We start from the raw sequence: 20,700 nt of genomic DNA on the forward strand, positions 1-20,700 counted from the left end.
TGAGATGTGTACCCTGGAAGGTACTATTTTTAGTAATGCCTTTTTAAAAGAACTAAGAAAACGGCCTATAGACTGCCCACAACTCAATCTCAAAACTTATAATCAAACGTGACTAATAAAAAAAATCAAGAAAAAACGCTAAAACTGAAACCAATAATTTTTTTCCCGTTCTTGTAATGTGTTGTGGCCCATATACGTTGTGAACCACATACACGGTGTCATCACTTCTCAAAAAGAAATCATAACACAGAGCGGCGGCATTCTAGGCAGGCGGACAGCAAGTACCTTCACAAGCTAGAATTCACTCTGCAATACGTAAAGTTACTCTACGAATGCGTGAAGCGAAAGGTACTACCACAGCTACTTCCGTTTTCCCCGAAAAGAAAAGGTAGCACTGAACAAGCACATTTTTCTCTTTCATTTCCGGCGCACGGTCCCGGTCAGTGTCTGCCTCGCAGACGTAGCTTGGGCGTAGAATGAGGTGTTAGGGGTCATCCAGTGGCTACCAAAAAAGATAATTGGAGAGAAATAATTAGGCGGAGGTGTTGGTGCCCAAAGGTAAAAATTGGCAGAGGCTTAGCTTGGTTCAGCCCGGAAATTACGAAAGCAACGCCTCGCTGCGTAATATGCACGCCGTTTGGCTAACTGCTGTTCCCGTCCTTCATCCGTTTCTTCAGCGCGCCGCCGTTTCTTAGCTGCAGCACATCGTTGCAACTTCGCCATGTACAAGTCGTCCGACATGGCGTGGTGGATCCGCTAGGACGACTGTGACGAGCCGAGCTGGGGCCCTGTTTTATTCTCGCAGTCTGACGTCATCACAGCGAGCGCCTCCTCGCGGCAGCGGCGCGGCGTGGTGGATGCGCTGGGACGATCGCGACGAGACGAGTTGGGGCCCTGTCTCTCTCGGTCTGGCGTGACGTCATAACAGAGGTCATGCTAAAGGTCAATGGTGGATCCGCCAGGACGACGCTGAAGGCTCAAACTGTGAGCAGTATTGCTTTCGCAATAAAAAGCAGCGTTAGACGAAGTTGTTGGGTCGTACCACAAATTGTTTATTTACATTGCTAAACGTAGGCTCACAGGGCTGGCCAAGTATCGTATAAACTCGTATGTGTTTCTAAGCGGACTTCTGAACTGGCAGACACTGAAAGAAGCAAAAACAAATGCTCTCAGTTCCCTTTACGTTGCTACAGCTTGGTTTCAGCATGCAGCCCCAAATACGACATCCACACAGGGTGTTTCGATCACAAACAATATTTAAAAAAAACTGACACGACGGTTCGAACTTTGCAAAAGGAGATTGTTGTTGTATTAAGTTTTATGGCAAACAAGCAACTGAAAGCGATATTTTGAGGTAGAGAATATGACAGCCACTTACTCTCGCCCCGGGCGGCGCGTTTCGCAGCAGAAAGAGCCATATGGTAACCATGGTAACCACTCGCCGGGTGGTTTCCGTGGCAACCACTCTGGTTGCGCATTCTTACGCTCTCGCCATCCCATATTCCTTCTGCGACAACCATCCTCCAGCAACCCTCCTCCTTCCACGGTAACCACCCCGCTCCGAGTGGTTCCCATGGCGACCACCCACCGGTTACGCCGCCTACTACGGCTACTATACCGACGCAGATCCGCGGAACGTGCATTTAACAGCTCCCGCTGTAAAAATTGTAGACGTTAACTACAATCTTTCTCACAGCACGAATTTGAGGACTGCATTGAAAGAAGCAGTGAGAGATATGAAGCTGACTTCCGAGTACAATACGTGTACGCTCAAAGACAGACGCGCATAACGTAACGGGTACGATAAGGGCCTAACATTCGCAACGTCTCAAGGTCTACTCTAGCTGCTTGGCAGCCAACATATACGATAAGGGAAGAGTGGGCGTGGCATGCGTAGGGCGATAAGAAATTAGGGAAGACAATGAAGCATCACGTACGCCTTTTACCGTTATGATCTCCAGGTCAGAGGGGAATTTCGCTTTTATGTAGGGTTCATTGGCCCTGTAAAGAACGACGAATGGCTTCTTTTGGTCGAAGTTGTTGGTGACCACGAGACAATTGGTCTCCGTGCGTACCATGAACACGAGACGTTGGCCTTTCTTAACATCGTTGGTGAAAGTTGCTTTTTTATCGCCTTTTCCTGGTAGTTCGACGTACAAGCTAGAAAGGAAGGAACCAGACAAAAATCTGTGTGTTAGGTTGGGTTATGCGCCGAAAAAGGAAAAGTACTGAATAGGGAACTTTTCTCCGGATGGTTACTTTAACTTGTCGTTTATAGACAAGAAGGAAAACTCCACCCAGTCTTGGCTGTTAGTAAAAATTGCTTGCTTCGATTTCTTGTGGCTGAGCTCACGTTGGCGCCACATGATGAGAGATCTTTTCCGTGTAATAAAATTTCGTTCAAAACTTAATGACGTTTCCCGCAATTCGAGTGAAACTCATGACACTGACAATGATCCGGAGGCTGAGGTGACCTCCAAGAGCACTGATAAATATTAACTGGCCGAGTGGCCTAGCCTCACAAAGGATTGCAGAAATGCATGGACGATTACGCTTCTCAATAATGCGTTTGTTCAGGTAAGCTGTTGTCTGCTCCTGAGAATATTATTTTCCAATTTACGATTTTGCGATTTGTGATTTTGCGACCTGTCAATTCGGGTTTGCTCCTCTTCTTTTCACGACACATGCTTGAATCGTTGCTACAACGCGGAGATCACCTGGACACCTCGGAGGGCTTTGCCCTAGATGGCTCTGTCTGCGGTGACGTCACAGCGCGGAGATCACTTGGACACTTCGGAGGGCTTTGGCCAAGATGGCTCTATATGCGCGGACGTCACAGCACGGAGGTCACCTGTACACGTCGGAGGGCTTTGCCCAAGATGGCTGTCTGCGGTGACGTCACAGCGTGGAGGTCACCTGGACAACTCGGATGGCTTAGGCCAAGATGGCTCTCCCTGCGGTGACGCCACAGCGCGGAGGTCACCTGGGCAGCCAGCTGCCATGAAGCGCTTACTCTGGTGACATCATGGTTCTGGCCGGTTCTGGCCGCATGATGATCAGCACCTTGAGAGTGGTCATTATGTTATCAGCATCATGTGATCGCGGTTAGTTAGGGCTGGTCAGGTGACCAGCCGTGCTACTAAGCCAACGTCGGCGAATACAGCTGGAATTATTTACTAACATCTGCACAGAAAAACATAGTTCACGTCATCGGCGTCGGTCTCTTAGGACTGTCGCTGGCAGCGTTAAATGGATTTTATTTTCCATAGGGGTGTGAGATAGGTACCTTCTCAAAAACCGAACCGTATACAGGAAGTGTAGGCTGCTGCTGAATCGAATACGAAAAGTGTAGCCAAAAACAGAATCGAATATGCATTGAGATGTTAAATATCTGATGGCAATACGAATGGTGAACCGGTACGTATACTCGATAATTGCGGCGGATACAACGAAGCGCTAGATATGCCACTGCGGTACTGCTGCGGCGAGGTGCTGATGATATCTATTGAAATTGCAAATATAGCTGTCAAACACTGGTATTCACTAGGGAGACGAAACGCGGAGTCACGAAATTAGCTCTGTAAGCGTTTTGTTACAGGGGTGGGAAAATGAACTGTTCTTATAGGTGGACAAAAAACTAGTGCCACATCTCAATAATTACTCTGTGGTTGGTACTGCGCGAAAGAGACAAAAAGTAGAAGGCGATAGGCACGGGCGCTCACTGAACTAATGATACCAACTCGCGCCGGCTATCCGCCCTTCTTAAATAATTACAGGCGCGCGGGCTTTAGCCCTGGACCCTGAGATCACACAACGCGGCAGGATTAGCTAAAGGCCGAAATTCGATGATGGCTGTATTGAAACACGACCATGCTCAGTGTAATCTCACTGCGCATTACAGAGATCCGGGTGGACTAAACTGTTCGGGAGCGCGCTCTTACTGCGTCTCGCAGAGTCCATACGCAGGTTCGTAACGCTGAACCCTAATACGAGGTTTAATGTCCTTAAGAGACCCAGGCATATGCACGACGCCGTAGTGGAGAGCTTGGGATAATTTCTACCACCTGGAGTTCGTGCAATGACATCACACTGTATACGGGCCTTCAGCATTTCACCTCCATCGAAATGCGACCGCCGCGGTCGGGATCGAACCCCCGTCTCCAAACAGCGAAATTCGTTGAGCGGGCTTTGCCGCGTCGAACATTTATAAAATGGCGTCGCTCGCATTTTTAATGCCGCAAACACAGACGCCGCTTGTGTGTTTTATGACGTAAATCCGGTTAACGTGATTTCAGCGAGCACATTACGCGCAACAGCACCATGTTATACATATGCACTCTGGCAAAACCAATTTAATCAGCTTTGAAATGCAATTTTAACGTTCGTTAACTTGAACCGCATTGTCATAAGAAAAATCATAGAAACCGGGCCCTCCTTCGTTGTTGACGGTCTTAAACTTCACAGTGTAATTGTGGCCTCTAAAACTAAGAATAAAAAAGTTCATTAGTTAATTTTGCTAATTCTTGAGCTCTATTATGAACATAGTTTGTACCTTGCACATCTCACCTGCAGGGATCACACCGACGCGTCTCTCGCCGTTCTTAAAAATAAAAATTTGTAAACGTTAAAAAAAATTCAGGGGGAACTTTGGCTCTCTAAAGTGCTCCAAGCCGAAAGCCTTCCCTGGAGCACTGTTTGGCATTTACTGCGAGACTGTTTGTGCTGTACTAGTGCTTTATTTGACTACACACTGACTATACATTACAACTACACACTTCAACTGCCGACTTTGACTGCTTCTTTAGCACGACTCTCTCTCTGCTGCGATGAGTTCGGTTGTATCCATGGCTCTGTTCGCAGTAATGAGGTATGTAATGTGGTCACCCACGGACGCCTACCGCCCCCTGTCGGAGTTGACAGCAACTATTTTTTTATTACTGTCGTCTGCTCCAAAAGGGGGCTTCAGGCATCCGTGGTTTAACTCATTACTTTGAATCCGCGGACTCTGACGTCATATGCATTTCGACCAGTCGAAAAGCGTGACAACTCTGCTGACAACCTTCTGTCGACAACGATGAGGCATTAAAGGCTTTCGCCTTAAAAAAGTCACGGTATGGTGCAGCGGTTAATCAGTTGCCCCGTGTACTCTGCATCCCCATCGTTAGTGTCAGTGTCATAAAATAACTTGCATTCCCAGATATGCACGTTAAATGGCAGCAGTGCGGAGGAAGTATTAGCTTTCGTGCTCATGAAATAGGTAGCGAAGAAACCACTACCCGTTCTGCAATGCCAACACATCAGAGCACAGAGAAAACCGGCTTGCCTTTAAAAAGGTGGAAACTCAGAGAAATAAAGAGAGGCTCAGTTAACCGCAGTAAAAAACATTTGTTTTGAAACTTACTTTGACGGTTTGTCTTTCTTTGGTTGCACAGTGTAGATGACTGCTGTGTGCATGGGAAGAGCCCGGTCCCATAAAAGCGAATTGTTTGCCTGGTGTGAGGGGCAGGAAAGCGACGGCATGAACCACATCTGGCCCAAACAAAGCAGCTTACTTTGCTTTCCCATGCTCTGCCTTGGATACTATTTCCGCAGACGGAGGCAACACCATTTAAAAGTCTCGAGTTCCACCCGCGTGAGTTCGCCCACTGCCTGTAAAAAGTTGTCTTCATTTCACGACGCATGCTGAGCCGGCGTTACGGTGACCTCTAAAAATAACGTAACCATAATGGCGAACTTGTTGCTATCGCCATCTGGCGAAGGCTTTCACAACCTAGTTACGTTGTGAGACATGCACTAAACCAAGCTTTCTGACATCGTTCGTATTGGTTTTCGGCAGGCTGTAGGATTTCTTTTCGACGTCATAAGTCGCTCCGGAACTGACCTCACTACGCGATAGCACATCCGCCAGTAAGTGACATTGGGGGCGGATGTAATTCACTTTCCTCCTTACACACACACTCACTGGAGCCTAGTGTAACTGCCTTGTTTTCAAATTCGTAGACACGACAGGAGAGATTACATTGTTCTCGAATATATTGTATTATCAACGAGATCTTGCTTACCAACACTACGTACAGCAAAATTTTTGCAAAAAGTTTTCGGAGCTTACATCAATTCTATACAATCTGTTATAAACCGGATCAAGTCTATCCGGATCGAAAAAGTTGCCGATGTCTTATATATAAGTCGTGTTATTGAGCGTGCCTTTAAGTCTAAAGCATCTACCACACTCGGTTTTGGTGAGGCTTCTGCATCCCCGATGCTGCCTTCTTGCATGAGTTTCTATGTCAGCGCATTCTCGTTCCAACAGCGTGCGGGAAAATACATTTCGTCACTCTTTTACCAAGTTAAGGCCTTACCCAGGGTTCATTATTGTCGTTAGTTTCTACTGTCACATGAAGTGACAACAGTCTGTGCTTCTCGACCTTCAAGTATATTCTGAAATTACTATCTGGAAAAAAATAAAGGAAAAAAAGAAAGGAAATTAAAAGAAAAACAAAACAAAAAAAGAAAAAGAAAGAAATTACCGTCTGAAAAGAATCTGGGGGATGGGTATGGCTTGCTCGTTATCAACGGAACATCGCTAAGCATGGAGTTGGATAAGTAAGCAGCAGTCTTCTTACGATCAAGAAAGCAGTAAGGAGCACTATTTCAGCATCTAAAGAGTGAAACCGCCAGCATGGGACTTTAAACCTACACAAGTGCCCTTATGCGTTGTGATGCACGTTTATGTTCAGCCCAACGGACGGACACACGTCTTTGTTCTTCATTCAGCAAGGCGGTCTTCCACTCAAGCAATAAGCTATTATCAACCCATTATTACTTGACTAGCGTGACCACTTCCGTGTCATCAACAATGTGGCGCACAGTAGTACGAGCGGCGGGCGCCCGCGCATTTATTGTTGCTGACGCCGTGCCGTGTACGAAGGCGGAGAGCCATGCACCAAGGAGCTGAAGAACATGGCTGCTGCTCCGGCTGGCCACGTGACCTGTTTTCTTCCGTTCGCGATAACCTAGGTTCTTGATCGCGCGCGCAAAAGCGGCAGCGCTACAAACTTAACTGTAGCCCAAAGGGTAGCTACTTTTGCACCCGTCGAGGAAGTGTCATAGGTTGGCTTCACCACGATCAAGATGAACTTTCCCATGATGACCGCAGACCCCGCAGAACTAATGGAGTGAACGGAGCCGCCCGTAAGACGTGTATGTTGTGACTGTTGATAGAATGCAGATGTTCTAACGTGACCTGCTTCAGAGCAGACAGTGATACACCGCCTTTCTTCGTAACTCCGGCTACAGATACGTTCACCCGATGATCATCCAAACTTCACAAACGCGACGACGGTCCTGAAGGGGTGGTAATTTTAAGGGCAAAATGGTGGTATGAGCATCATGTGACTTTGCTGAAATTAGTACGTGGCCTGATTACAGGAAGATTTGCGATATTAGGACAGAGGACTTGAGCAAGGAGCCGAGTATGGGCTCTCCTTTTGGCAACAGCAATGTGTTTAATAAATGGATGTTTTGTGGCGATGATAGCAGCTGCTGCTGTAGAAGCGCTTTTCGGCAGCCTAAAGCAAATGCTGGAAGGTTGCGCTTGCATACTCCGCAAAGCCGGGATGTTTGTAACCTTCATGTTAGCATGTACTGGGAGGCTGTACAGGAGAAAGCCGAACATTCTCGAATTGCACTGGAATTGCAATCGATCGCACGGATGCGCCCCATGTTTTTTCTCCGAGCAAAAATAGGATGTGGACAATTGCGGTGTGTCTATTTTTAAACGTGGAGAAAAGAGGGCTCTGAAGGAGACTTCGGACAGTCATTACTCCTAAGAATTCATGGCTTCTATAGTAGGAAACGGCTTTACTATTTATACATTAGGCGTAAGGTGATATATTTTTGCGTGGAAAATTAACGACGGAAGAAAACACTTCTCAGTCAGACTATCTTGGCGTTGCAGACGAAATTAAGATGCCACTACAGATGCCGCCTTCTGAAGTCTCGCAGAGATTTGTCACACATGATGACACGTGAGACGTGTCACGCATGATGCCTAAATACAGATATCGTCCGCTCATTGGAGAGCTGAGCAGGTTGCGGTAGTAATTTCACCACTCCTACGAGAGCAAGGTTGAAGAAACTTGCGCTCGGCACTCACCCTGTGGGACTGCGCGTAATGTGTAATGCAAGGACATCGGTCTGTATTCAGTCTGGAGAACGAGCGACTACTCCGGCAAAAAATTAGAGATCACCGCGGTGACCCGCATTGGGAGAACGCAAAAGCATTGACGCCTCCTGAGCACTCGTCGCCTTTCTTTGCCTCTCTTCATCATTTCGTTTTTGTTTGTAAACTAATTTAACTACTTAATTAGCGTAATTATCTTATGATTTAATTAAATATTGATTTATTTACTCTGATTTAACCTTCTTTTATCTCAATTAATCACGTTGGTTTTTCAAATTTGGCGCCGTGGTTGCTTACCGTCCAGCCTATTCAACCATCCAATGGTTTTTGCTGAGAATTAATTAGCTAATTATTCTATGTCAATGAAACTTTTTTTCAATTAATCATCACTCATCAAATACATTTCAATTAATTTTAAACGTTATTTTCAATACTTTGACTATTTTCCCACTATTTTGCCAACCATTGCTGTTTTCCCGTCCACTCACAATATCGAAGTCCGCGCTTTTCGACGTTTTTAGACATTTTTGACTCTAATTAATTAACCAATCATCATATCGGCATATTTTTTTGCGGAGCATTGTCACACCGTCCTCTATTGATCACAACTATTCATTTGAAGCTGCCTTTCCTGAGAACGTCACAACTGCTGCGGGCGCGTTTTGCTTACACGTTTTGCGGACACGTTTTGGTGACACGAACACTCCGACATAGACCAGAAATGCTTTCGCCTTAAAACTTTATCTCGGTGTACATGCTTCCTCCAATCTCAGCAGCTTCCATGGCGTCCAAAATGGCCTGGAGTTTTACGTTGTCGCATGCGCCCATGATAGAATTGTGCGACGAATCCCATCGAAAGAGCGAGACTTTAAGCAATTTCCGACAGCGATCTCTGAACATCATCATACATTCTTCTTATGGGTTGGTTTATATAATTTCGAATCCACATTGGACGTCTGTACTCCCTTGTCAGTGACAATGTTGTTGCCCACTTTTGCTACGGCTGTCGAAGGGAAGGTTGTGACCATAATACATATAAGAACACATTTCCAAACTTCTCACTGACCTCAGTAAAACTGTTGGTTGTCTTTACAGGATCAGCGATCTCTTGCCCGTTTCCCTAAAAGTGTCCATATACTATGCACTATTTTTTTCCAAATTGTCGTATTGTGCACTGGTCTGGGGCACTACAACAATAGGTAATTTTCAAAAGTTACTGATTTTGCAAAAGAAGGCATTACGGGCTATTGAGGGTTACCATGGTAGGCCGGAAAACCTACCAACATCACCACTCTATCATAAGCATAATTTACTTAAAGCAAACCATGTTTACATATTTCGCCTGTTACTGTACATCCATCGTAATCGTTTATATTCCATTTCTCCAAACCGCCCTCCTAGTAAATACCCCCTTCGGCAACACAGAAACTTGGTCCCTAAAACAAGGACAAATTACGGAAAACAAAAGCTCGATTATCAGATTCCAGTCGTTCTCAATAACCCATCTCTAAGTGTCATGTTTGATTTCCCAAAGAACAAGTTTAAAAAAGACATCAAAAGGTTACTAATCAGCACTGACGCAATATAATTTCGGTTTTATTTAGCGTAGCATCTCTTGTTTTCATGTTAAATTGTTTGTGTGTTTGCGTTTCCTTTTGTGACCTCCTGCCATGTTTATATACTACCTTTGATATGATTTATGGTGCACTGTCTTTGTTTTATTTATTATTGAAATATTGTCGCTTGCTGCAATGTTTTTTTGTCCCAATGTATTTCTGTCATATTACTTTAAATTTTGTTATTTATGTGCTGCACACTGCTGCATGAACTGTATTGGGGAACTGTGACCTCGTCAGGCCTTACCGCCTTTTGTCAGAGTTCCCTCTTTCATTTAATTGAAAGAAAATAAACCTCAAACCTCAACCTCAACACTCGTACGCTTCTCTGAGACCGGCTTGGATCACATGGTCGCACATGGCGCAGTCTCCAGATTGAGTGCTCTTGGTCCACGCGTTCTTATTAAGCTTACTGATTAAACATGGTCGCAGCCGCCATGTTAACGGAAGCGTTTTTCATTTACGACTATGGGGCCTGGCAAGAAAAGGAAAGACCCTTCCAGAGGCCCGGCCTGAGAAAAAAAAAAGTGTGACGGATATCACGTGATTGTGCAGAACATCTTGTTCGAGTGCTACATATTAGTAACCGCCAGAGCTATCTTTGTAGCGTCTGAGCTTGGAATGGCTGGGGCACCCCTCGGTGGCATTTACTGAAATGAGGTGTATCAGAAAAACAATGAAAAAAGATTTCGTGGTATTGCGTAGATTCTATTCGTCCATACACGGATGACAGTTAATTCGGGCAATCGACCGAAAATGGTATTTTAATCGGCACGGGTGGCTTCAGGAAACGATAATTTACGATCTCCGTTTCGTTTTTTTTTTCACTTCCTTCCTTGTTAGTACCCGACTCGAATCAGACGGCTATGCCATGTAACCCGGAGAATGTCTTCCATGCACCTCTAGCCACTATGAAACTGCGCTACAGGACAGCACGGGGGAAAAAAAAAGCAGACTAGACACACGCATTCCCCCGTCCTGTACAATAGTGCAGTTTTCTTTGTTGCAATGCTTCACAAACTGTAACATGAACAAACGTTGTTTCCCGCCATGATATCAACAAAACAAAATGCTTTGGTATGCTTACTCATGATGTTGCCAACTTCTTCTTTGTATGCGTCCCGTTCGTCGTACCACGACTGCAATGCAGATAAAATAGATCTTAATAATGAAGATAACCTGACCATCATCTTCCAGGGATCTTTATCACAAATGCTTCGAGAAATATCAGTTTTAGCACTGGCTTCAAAGTGTGGCGTTCGATTTTGGCTACTACCACTTTGTACAACGCCCCAGCTTTCGTAAATACCAAATATGCGATGTTTAGCCGAGCTTCAGCATGAACAGAGAGGGGCTCACAGCGTATTTTCACCAGCAAAAGCCGCCATTTTTATGAGCAAGCTGAGCGCAGCCACCGGAAAGCGCTTGGGTAAACCGGTGACTTGGTGATGTTGGTGATGTGTTGAGCGCGAAAGTCGATCTCGCCGCTCGCGTTCGTCGAGCTTCATCGGGCGTCGGTCAGGCTGTTAGCAGCGAACACTTGCTATGCACTTGCATCGAGGCGCTCTACAAATGCTTAGAGCTTATTTAGGCGTTCGCGGATCGACACAATTCCGAACTGGTGTTCTAGGTGCCACTAGTGCTATATTACAGAAATACGACAACGCGACTCCTTAAAACTATCAGAGGTTTACACTTGCTAATCCCAGCGATAGGATCGAAGGCTCGGTTAAGCGTGGATACGCATGGTTTGGCGCCGAAGTCGGCTCCGCGCACGCCTCATCCATGGTGAGACTGAGCGACCGAGCGCCAGCGAAGCAGCTGTTATACCACCGCTAGTCACGTGGTACAGCAGTGGGGAGGCGTTGAGTGAGCGCAGCTGCGCACCTCTCCATAGCGAGTCACGTGATATGCGTATCTCCGCTCCACTGGCTCAAGGTCAAACGCGCACCAATCTTGACATTGGGAGTTATAGCGCGAAAAGAAAAGCTTTCGCTCAAAAACTTTGTAGCGCGCTGGCCTTAGCAGCTGCATGCGCTGCCAGTGTAGTCACGCACGTCCCTTGGCCAGCCGCGTTTGTTCATGCAATCCAAACCCGTGCATTGCATTGTCATCTGATAGAAGAAAGCGCCCTTGCTAGTTTTGATTTTATCTCTATCAGCTTATAGCGTCACATTTTAAGCGAGCTGGGAGAAGCATCTAGAACCGATGTTCCACTGTTAGCCTTTTATATCAGAAAGTTGAAAGCAGGTGCACATAATATTTGCAGTATTGCAAGCAAAGGTAAAGATTCATTTACGGTTACTGCTTGTGATATTGTACCGACATTGCCTGCTACGATGAAAAGCGAGTTTGACTAGAGAAAGGACATAAAATATCTGCTTGATACACCAGTCTAGCCTTGCGCGCAGGTTTGAAGTTGGCCTCCTTTACTCGAATCCGACAGTAAAACTGCTGGAGAAAGACTGGATGGCTTTGTCGCAGCCGCTCCCCTCAACGATAATAAAATTGGACGCCTTGAAATGTTTTCAGGTCAGTTTCGTACTCTTAAATTTGTAACGCATTCCTCATCGACGATAACATGTCCAACATTCTTGGGCAGAAAAATAGAATATTGGAAAATTGCAAGGTACTGTTATGGAAATATTGCAGCTAATGGTCTATTCTTCAGATGTGTAGCAAAATCTTCTTTTAAACTTTTTCATCGCTCGCATGGCGCAGTTAAAACTAAAACAGAAAACCAATGGCAAGCGCTTTGAAAAGCGTCCGCCATTGGTTTTCTACTACAGTCTTAACTGCTCCACGCGAGCGATGGAAACACTTAAAAGGAAGATTTTGCGGTATATCAGAAGAATGCACCATTACATTAAATATTTCGCAAACAGTGTCTTGCAATCGCCGAGTTTTCAAATTTTTTCTCGGAGAGAGAGAGAGAGAGAGAGAGAGAGAGAGAGAGAGAGAGAGAGAGAGAGAGAGAGAAACTTTATTTGAAGAGGAATTCGGGGCAAGCCCCAGGGTCCCCGCACGACCCCACTGCACTCAAGTGTTTATGTTCCTAAGGTCCATAACACTGGCAGCCCGGCCGGTGGCGATGGTCTGCACGGCCGGGTCCTCCGAGCGCAGCAGGGTCTCCCAGTCCTCCCAGGTCTTGAGGTTCTCTAGGTCCCGCGGGGGAGGGTCCGCCGGGCAGAGGGAAATGATGTGGAGGGAAGAGGCGAAGGGTTCTGGGCATAGGGCGCATGCCGGAGTGGGGAAGGAGGGATGGTAGTGGGCTAGGGTAAGGGGTGAGGGGAGAGAGTGTGTCTGTAGTCTGCGCCAGAGTGTTGCTTGTTTATTATCTAGGGAGGGGTGGGGCGGGGGGTAGAGGTGGCGTGAGGCTCTGTATGCCTGCGTCAGCTCACTGAATGAGTGCATGCGCTCCTTAGTGAATCCCCGATCCGAGGCCACCTGAGCCCGGTTTAAAGAACCTCGGGCTAAAAGGTTGCCGGCCTCGTTTCCGGGATTCCCGGAGTGCGCGGGCACCCATATCAGCTCCACTTGGCGGGGCGGGGGTGCATAGGGCGAGTCCAGTATGCCAAAAGCAGGGACATGGACTCGGCCTCTAGCAAAATTTATATTCGCAGTTTTAGAATCACTTAAAATGTACCGGGCTTCCGTGCGGGTGATAGCAAGTGCAATGGCGGCTTCCTCAGCAGCTTCTGGGGAGGTGTCTGTAGGGAGAGGTAGTGTGAGGAGGGCGGATAAAGAGGAGTCCACCACAGCTGCTGTCACTCATCACCCGTGCAGGCAGCGTCCACCCATACGGCGTCCGGCTCGGGGCCGTACGCTCGATGGAGTGCCTTCGCACGGGCTCTGCGGCGCTGCTCATGGTGGGACGGGTGCATATTCCTCGGGAGCGGCCTGTTCAGGAGCTCCTGGTGAAAGGATCGTGGTATGGCGAGGAGGGTTGCGTCGTTGGCCGGTATTTTGATTCCGAGGGAGTCCAGGATATACCGACCTGTGGAGCTTTGTGTGAGCCTGATGTATTGGGCCTGTCGGTGGGCCTCCACCAGTTCCCTGATCGTATTGTGGAGGCCCAGGCCTAGTAATCTGTGTGTGGGTGTGTTGAGGGGAAGATGAAGTGCTACCTTGAATGCCTTGCGAATCAAAGCATCCAAAGCGTTTATGTCATGTTTGGATAGTTGTAAGTATGGGGTAGTGTACAGCACATGGCTGAGGACAAAGGCATGAATGATATAGAGCATGAAGGAGCGCGACCTATTTCTCAGAGAATATCGGACTTGTTATTAAGGCGAAAGAGTAAACCAGCCCGTTAGACCCAAAAGCCGGTTTTGTCGTCGCCTTCTACGTCATTGTTTAAGGCTACCGCGGCTTCGTCACGTCGTTAGTGCGGGAAAAATGGCAGGAGCAGCTGCGCAGCTCGAGGCAAGGAGAGCTTTGAACTTCTCGCCGAGGCCACCAGGAGTGCTGTGAGTGTGACGTCATCGGCATTCATGCAAGGGGGTAGAAAGAGAGCGAAAGGGCTGGAAATAGAACAGCCGTTAAAGGACCAAAAAGTAGGTATGTATGCGCTATGCGAGATACATATACGGAGTCTAGAAGCTCCACCGTTTATTGATGGCTAAGTCTGGGAAGGGAGCAACAGAACAACCACGGAGAAGAGGAGAGGAGGGGCAGGTATGCTCATACACCAAGGAACAAATTGGCAAAAAATAAAATCAACTTGCAAAGAACACGTCTGAGTATCAGGCACAATTGCTGGTAAAAGGACATGGCTAGGGTTTGTTTATTGAGGGACAGAGAACAAATGCAGGCAAGAATAAAAGCGATCTAATTAAGTGTCTCAATGACGATATACAGGGTCTGTTCTGAAAGTAGTAGGACTGGTTTTTTCCTGGGCGAACGGGCGGACGAGAGGCTGTCTGCACGTGCAGGATCGTTGAAGGGGGATATTGGGAATGCTGGGGAAAATCGGCAGTAGGCTCTCGGCCGTTGAAAAGAGGAGGTCGCTTGTACTGTGAACCCCTGTCCAAACGTCTCGTCACGCAGAATCGTCGAGCGTTTACTGCATCAGCGATACGCGATCAAATTTTGAGTAAATCTTGGTAAAACGGGCAAAGAGACTCACAACATGATTAAGGAGGCCTACGTTGACGCTTCCATGGGTAGATCAGGTGTTTTTTGAGTGGCACAAGCTTTTCCGAGAAGGTAAGGAAAGAGTGGAGGAAGACGACTGCTCCAGACGCCCTTCGACCAGCAAGACCAACGAAAATGTGTCGCGAGTGAAACATTTACTTAACAGTGGTCGTAGAATGAGTATCAGAATGATTGCTGATTACTTGAGCATTCCTCAAACCCAAGTGTTTGAGATCGTGACAGAAAACTTTTCCATGAGGAAAGCGTGCGCGAAGTTGGTGCCGGGAGTGTTGTCAGAGGAGGAAAAGGCCAACCGGTAGGATCTTCTTCATCATGTGAATGAGGACCCCGATTTTTTGCCCAGCACAAGGCGGCAACGCTGCCTCAGCACCCCTACAACCTCGACTTGGCCCCGCCAGACTTTTTTCTATTCCAGAGAATAAAATCGACGCTCGAGGGGAAACATCACGGACCGGTAGAGGTGGTTCAACAGGCCGTGACGAGGGAGCTAAACAGCATTCCGGTCCAGGCGTTCCTGGAGGCGTACGAAAACTGTAAAACTCATTGGCAGCAGCGTGTAGGTGCGGAAGGGTGCTACCTTGGAAAATTGTAATCGTTTGTACTATTCTCTTGAATAAATTTTGTTTAAAAAAATGAGTCCTACTACTTTCAGAACAGACCATGTAAAGCAGTTTGGCGAAGGTGCCAATATTATTCTGCTGCGCGACATGAATGGCCACATCGAGGATCTGGGTGGATACATAGATTGAAACGGAAAGTTAATGGTGGACTTCTGTGAGCAGCACAACTCATTTATTGTAAATAAAGAAACTAAATGTGAGGGACCAATCACGTGGGGATTCTTTAACAGGGAGACGACCATTGACTACAGCCTAATGTCGCAGGGAATCTATATTATAGCAAGCTCGGAATAAATGAAATAGGCGAAGCGGAGCAGTACAGTCTGGGGAGTGATCATAAGCATATTAGTCTACAGTTTGGAGCCTTGATTAAAAGAAAAATGCTGGGAAGTCAAAAAGGGAACGCAGAATTAAACGACGAACAAATAGTGTTAATAGCAGCCGGCATGACCAAAGGAATAGAGAAACGCCCCATGAAAAAGTGGGATTATAATTAGTTATAACTATCCATCAGTACAAGAATGAAACAAATAAAAGGAGTAAACCGCTGGAGAGCAAAGAGGAAGCCACGAAGCTGGTGGAACACGGAAATTAAGGAGGCCATCGCACAACGACGGGTGGCTTCAAGGGAACTCAGAGAAGCAAAGAGGGCGCAGTTATCTGAAGAAGCAATAGGCTATAAATGGCAAAAAAAGACAAAAACAAGGCAGGTCTTGGTCCAGGCTAAAATGAAGCAGTCTTCTTATCGCTGGCTGCCTGATGTTCGCGATAGAATTAAAAGGTTGGGGGGAAGGTGAAAATTATGACCCCGCCGAGGTGACTCAGTGGTTACGGCGCTCGGCTGCTGACCCAAAAGACGCGGGTTCCATCCCGGCCGCGGCGGCGTAATTTCGATGTAGGCGAAATTCTAGAGGCCCGTGTGCTGTGCGATGTCACTGCACGTTAAAGAACCCAAGGTGGTCGAAATTTCCGGAGCCCTTCACTACGGCGTCCCTCATAGCCTGAGTCACTTTGGGACGTTAAATCCCAATAGACCAAACCAAACCAAACCAAGCCAGGAAATTATGGAACCATATTAGCTGACTGGGCAAAAGGAATCAAAGAAAGCAGGAACAAATTCAAGATGCTGAGGGAAAATGTTTAGAGGGAGACGATGCTGTGAACTACATTACGTCATTTATAGTTGAGTCATTCAGGAACGACGATAAGTTAACCTACCCAAGTGAGGGAGCACATTGGACAACAGCACAATAGAAAGCAGCTTAGAACTGACTAGTCTTGACTGGGAAAAAGGGGGAAGCAAATCTTTCCAAATGCACATGCGCAGGGATACACGCAATTGCAATCAAGCTGATTAATGAACTTGCTCCCAATTCCCCAGCGCGAAAGAAGACAAGGACGACAAAGGAACACCACGAAGCGCTGACGACACTGTTCGTTGGCCAATCCCCCGTCGTGGTTATGAGCCATTAAGCCTGAGGACATCATCATCATCATCATCATCACTGTTAATATAAAATTGCTCCAAACGCTTTGGGGTAGTTTATATTTTCTTGAACGATCAGTGTCTCAACGATCAGTGTCGCTTTGTGGTGTTCCTCTGTCGTCCTTGTATTTTTTTTGCGCTTTGGAATTGGAAGCATGAGATACCAACCAGCCGAACAATTCGTAATGAACCTGTCCCAAGAAGCAAGGAAACGCTGATAAAACCACTGGAGGCAGTCATAGCAAATAAGAAAATTTCGCACAGCTGGAGAAAGTGTAAAATAATATTGATTTATATAGAGAAAGAAGATAAGATGAACCTAAAATCCTTCCGACTGATTGCGATAACATCTCTGATATACAGGCTGGCAATGCGGTCGGTGAAATTAAAAATGCACGCATGGGTAGAAACCAACAGGATACCCGGAGAACTTCAGAACGGGTTCAGAAGTGGCAGGCGATTAGATGATAGCCAATTCTTGCTTACCGAATGCATAGAAATAGCTAAAGCGGAAAACAGACGTATGTATTTAGCCTTCCGGGACATAGGCGGTGCATACGACAATGTGAAAAGGGAACTCCTGTGGAACATATTAAAAGATGAAGCTATTGGTTATAAGGTAATTTATTTTCTGCAAGAAATAGGTTTGGTTTAGTTTGGTTTATGGGGTTTAACGTCTAAAAGCGACTAAGGCTATGAGAGACGCCGTTTGTGCAGGGCTCCGGAAATTTCGACCACCTGGGGTTCTCTAACGTGCACTGACATCGCACAGTACACGGGCCTCTAGAATTTCTCCTCCAAAGAAAAAATATACCGAAATAATAAAGTTCAAATTACATGGGAAGGGATAAAAGGTACAACTGTCGAGGTACGCAGAGGATTAAGGCAAGCTTGTTGAGCTCTATCACCGCTGCTATTGATGCTTTTTATTGCCACGTATCATTGTAATGTCCGTTCGTTCGCGCAAGGTCGCACGAAAGGGGTGTTATCGTTTTTGTTTGTAACGCGAGAAGCGACCGGACTAATCTCGATTGATCACAGCCACGAAGAGCGGCATCTACGTGTTTCCAGATTACTCTAGATGATGTCGACCTGTTATCTCGAAGTTTCCTTGCCGGCTTTAAATTGAAAGATGCCGTGAGCAGCGGGCATTCGTAGTTCGACGACCGACGAGCACGTTTGCTGCTTACGCCGCCGCCGAGTGATTCAGTTCTTTTGCGGGCGCAAGTCAGCCCAAATAAAGAGCTTCGTTTCCAAGACTGGTTGGTGTCTTCCTGACCGCTGGACGGCCGTCACTACAACGTGACAATATGGTAAATATAGAAAGGCTACAAGAAGCAACCTAGGTTATAATCTGTGGTACAGATTAGGCGGAAAGGTCCCCGGTTTAATGTATGCGGACGATATTGTACTGTTAGCAGATAGCCAGGAAGATTTGCAAACTGTGGTTAATTGTTGTGGAGACGAAGGAAACGTTCTAGGTGTCAGTTTCAGTGCAATTAAGTCGGGTGTGATAATTTTCAACGATACAAAGGATCAAGTGCTTACAAAACAAGGCCATGAAATAGCCAGAGTGGCCGAATATAAATATTTCAGATAATGGGTAAACGAAGGGCAGGTATAACACGTATAACATAGAAAAGCACGAACAATCTCTGACGGTAAAAGTGGTAAGTGATTCCGGGATAATGAAACAAAGTATTAGGGGTACAGCAATTATTGAAGTACTGAGAGGTATTTGGAAAGGAATAATGGTGCCAGGGCTTACTTACGGGCGTGCAGTTGTGTGGTTTAGGGCTGAAGTTCAGTCGAGGTTAGAAGTACATCAGAGCGCTGTTGGAAGATTAGCACTAGGTGCCCACGGCAAAACCACGAAAGAGACAGTACAGGGGGATATAGGCTGGGCATCATTCAAAGGACAGGAAGCCGAGAGGAAAATACTATACGTTGAACGCCTGAGGAAATTGCAGGGTAACAGGTGGGCAGCTAAGGTATATAAATATTTATACAGAAAGAGCGTTAACTCACAGGGGCGGAAAAGAACTAGAAAACTGACCAGTAAGTATGCCGGTCGTGAGGACGGAGAAAGAAAGAGCATTAAACGACAGTTAAAAAAGCGCTGAAGGTAAAAATTGAATTGGCACGGGAGTGGGCACGGGAACGTTGCAAGAAGCATGGCTTCTGATTTCCGCTTTGCTCCGATGCAGGTTACGCTGACGCTCTTCTTCACCTGGCTGATACCGGAATCGCTATCTCCTTCATGCCCTTCAGCTCAGATGCTACCTACGCCACTGCCTGACAGTGGCCCCGGCAACATATCTTTCATCCCTGCGCACCCGGTGGAATCACTCGCCTTCGGCTGTTCAACCCCATCGACAACTGCATCATCGCCCGCAAGGAATTTAAGCTGCGGCCTCTTCGTCCTCGGATTCAGTGGGCACGGGAACGTTGCAAGAAGCATGGCTCCTGATTTCCGCTTTGCTCCGATGCAGGTTACGCTGACGCTCTTCTTCACCTGGCTGATACCGGAATGGCTATCTCCTTCATGCCCTTCAGCTCAGATGCTACCTACGCCACTGCCTGACAGTGGCCCCGGCAACATATCTTTCATCCCTGCGCACCCGGTGGAATCACTCGCCTTCGGCTGTTCAACCCCATCGACAACTGCATCATCGCCCGCAAGGAATTTAAGCTGCGGCCTCTCCGTCCTCGGATTCAGTGGGCACGGGAACGTTGCAAGAAGCATGGCTCCTGATTTCCGCTTTGCTCCGATGCAGGTTACGCTGACGCTCTTCTTCACCTGGCTGATACCGGAATCGCTATATCCTTCATGCCCTTCAGCTCAGATGCTACCTACGCCACTGCCTGACAGTGGCCCCGGCAACATATCTTTCATCCCTGCGCACCCGGTGGAATCACTCGCCTTCGGCTGTTCAACCCCATCGACAACTGCATCATCGCCCGCAAGGAATTTAAGCTGCGGCCTCTCCGTCCTCGGATTCAGTGGGCACGGGAACGTTGCAAGAAGCATGGCTCCTGATTTCCGCTTTGCTCCGATGCAGGTGTGTACATTTTCCTTGTACGCTACAAAGAGCGACGACATCTGCTTGCTGCTGTTCCCGTGCCCAGGGGTGCTGTGTGAAACTGTGTGTGATTGCTTTTCTATGGCTTTTCTACTCTTGTGTTCCGGCGACATAGAAACGAACCCCGGCCCCACCACACGATCTGAATCCCTATCAGATATTGAATCGCTCCCTGCAGAACAGATGACCGTAATTTTTCAACTGCTCAAAGATGTTCACGCCCGCTCATTACAAAGTTCGAAGGCGCAAACCGAGCTGACAGCAGATATTAAATCCATTAAGGCTGGGCAGAAAAGCATCGAAACAAAAATAACTAATGTTCAGAAGCGTTTAGATGAACTGGAAGAGAAAGGGAAAGTTCTTGACACCTTAAGCCATGAGTTTGTAGGCATGCAAGAATCTATCGAAAGCTTAACTTCACAAAATCGCTTCTTGCAAAAACGCCTAGATGATATGGAGGACAGATCACGCCGAGATAATTTGATTTTTCATGGACTAACAGATTCATCGGAAACTTGGCAAGAAACAGAAAGCACACTGACCAATGCACTAACGA

General features: G+C 46.8%; 1 protein-coding gene and 1 pseudogene across 1 annotated transcript in view; one reads left to right on the forward strand and one right to left on the reverse strand.

Annotated features, from left to right (window-relative positions):
* Positions 1–1,042: 1,042 nt before the first annotated feature.
* LOC149327888 (uncharacterized) overlaps positions 1,043–20,700 on the reverse strand; it is a 33,063-nt gene continuing 13,405 nt past the window's right edge. The window contains exons 3-7 of the mRNA XM_089563728.1: positions 10,886–10,937; positions 6,360–6,451; positions 5,402–5,490; positions 1,938–2,160; positions 1,043–1,144 (exon numbers count right to left, since the gene is read on the reverse strand). Of these exons, the coding sequence (XP_089419854.1) occupies positions 1,118–1,144; positions 1,938–2,160; positions 5,402–5,490; positions 6,360–6,451; positions 10,886–10,937 (483 nt within the window). The 3' untranslated portion in view covers positions 1,043–1,117. The remainder of the gene's footprint in view (positions 1,145–1,937; positions 2,161–5,401; positions 5,491–6,359; positions 6,452–10,885; positions 10,938–20,700) is intronic.
* On the forward strand, positions 19,521–20,461 carry LOC149327889 (uncharacterized; annotated as a pseudogene).

This window comes from Amblyomma mixtum, chromosome 10 (genome assembly GCF_055824585.1).
Source record: "Amblyomma mixtum isolate Tamu chromosome 10, ASM5582458v1, whole genome shotgun sequence".
NCBI lineage: Eukaryota > Metazoa > Arthropoda > Arachnida > Ixodida > Ixodidae > Amblyomma > Amblyomma mixtum.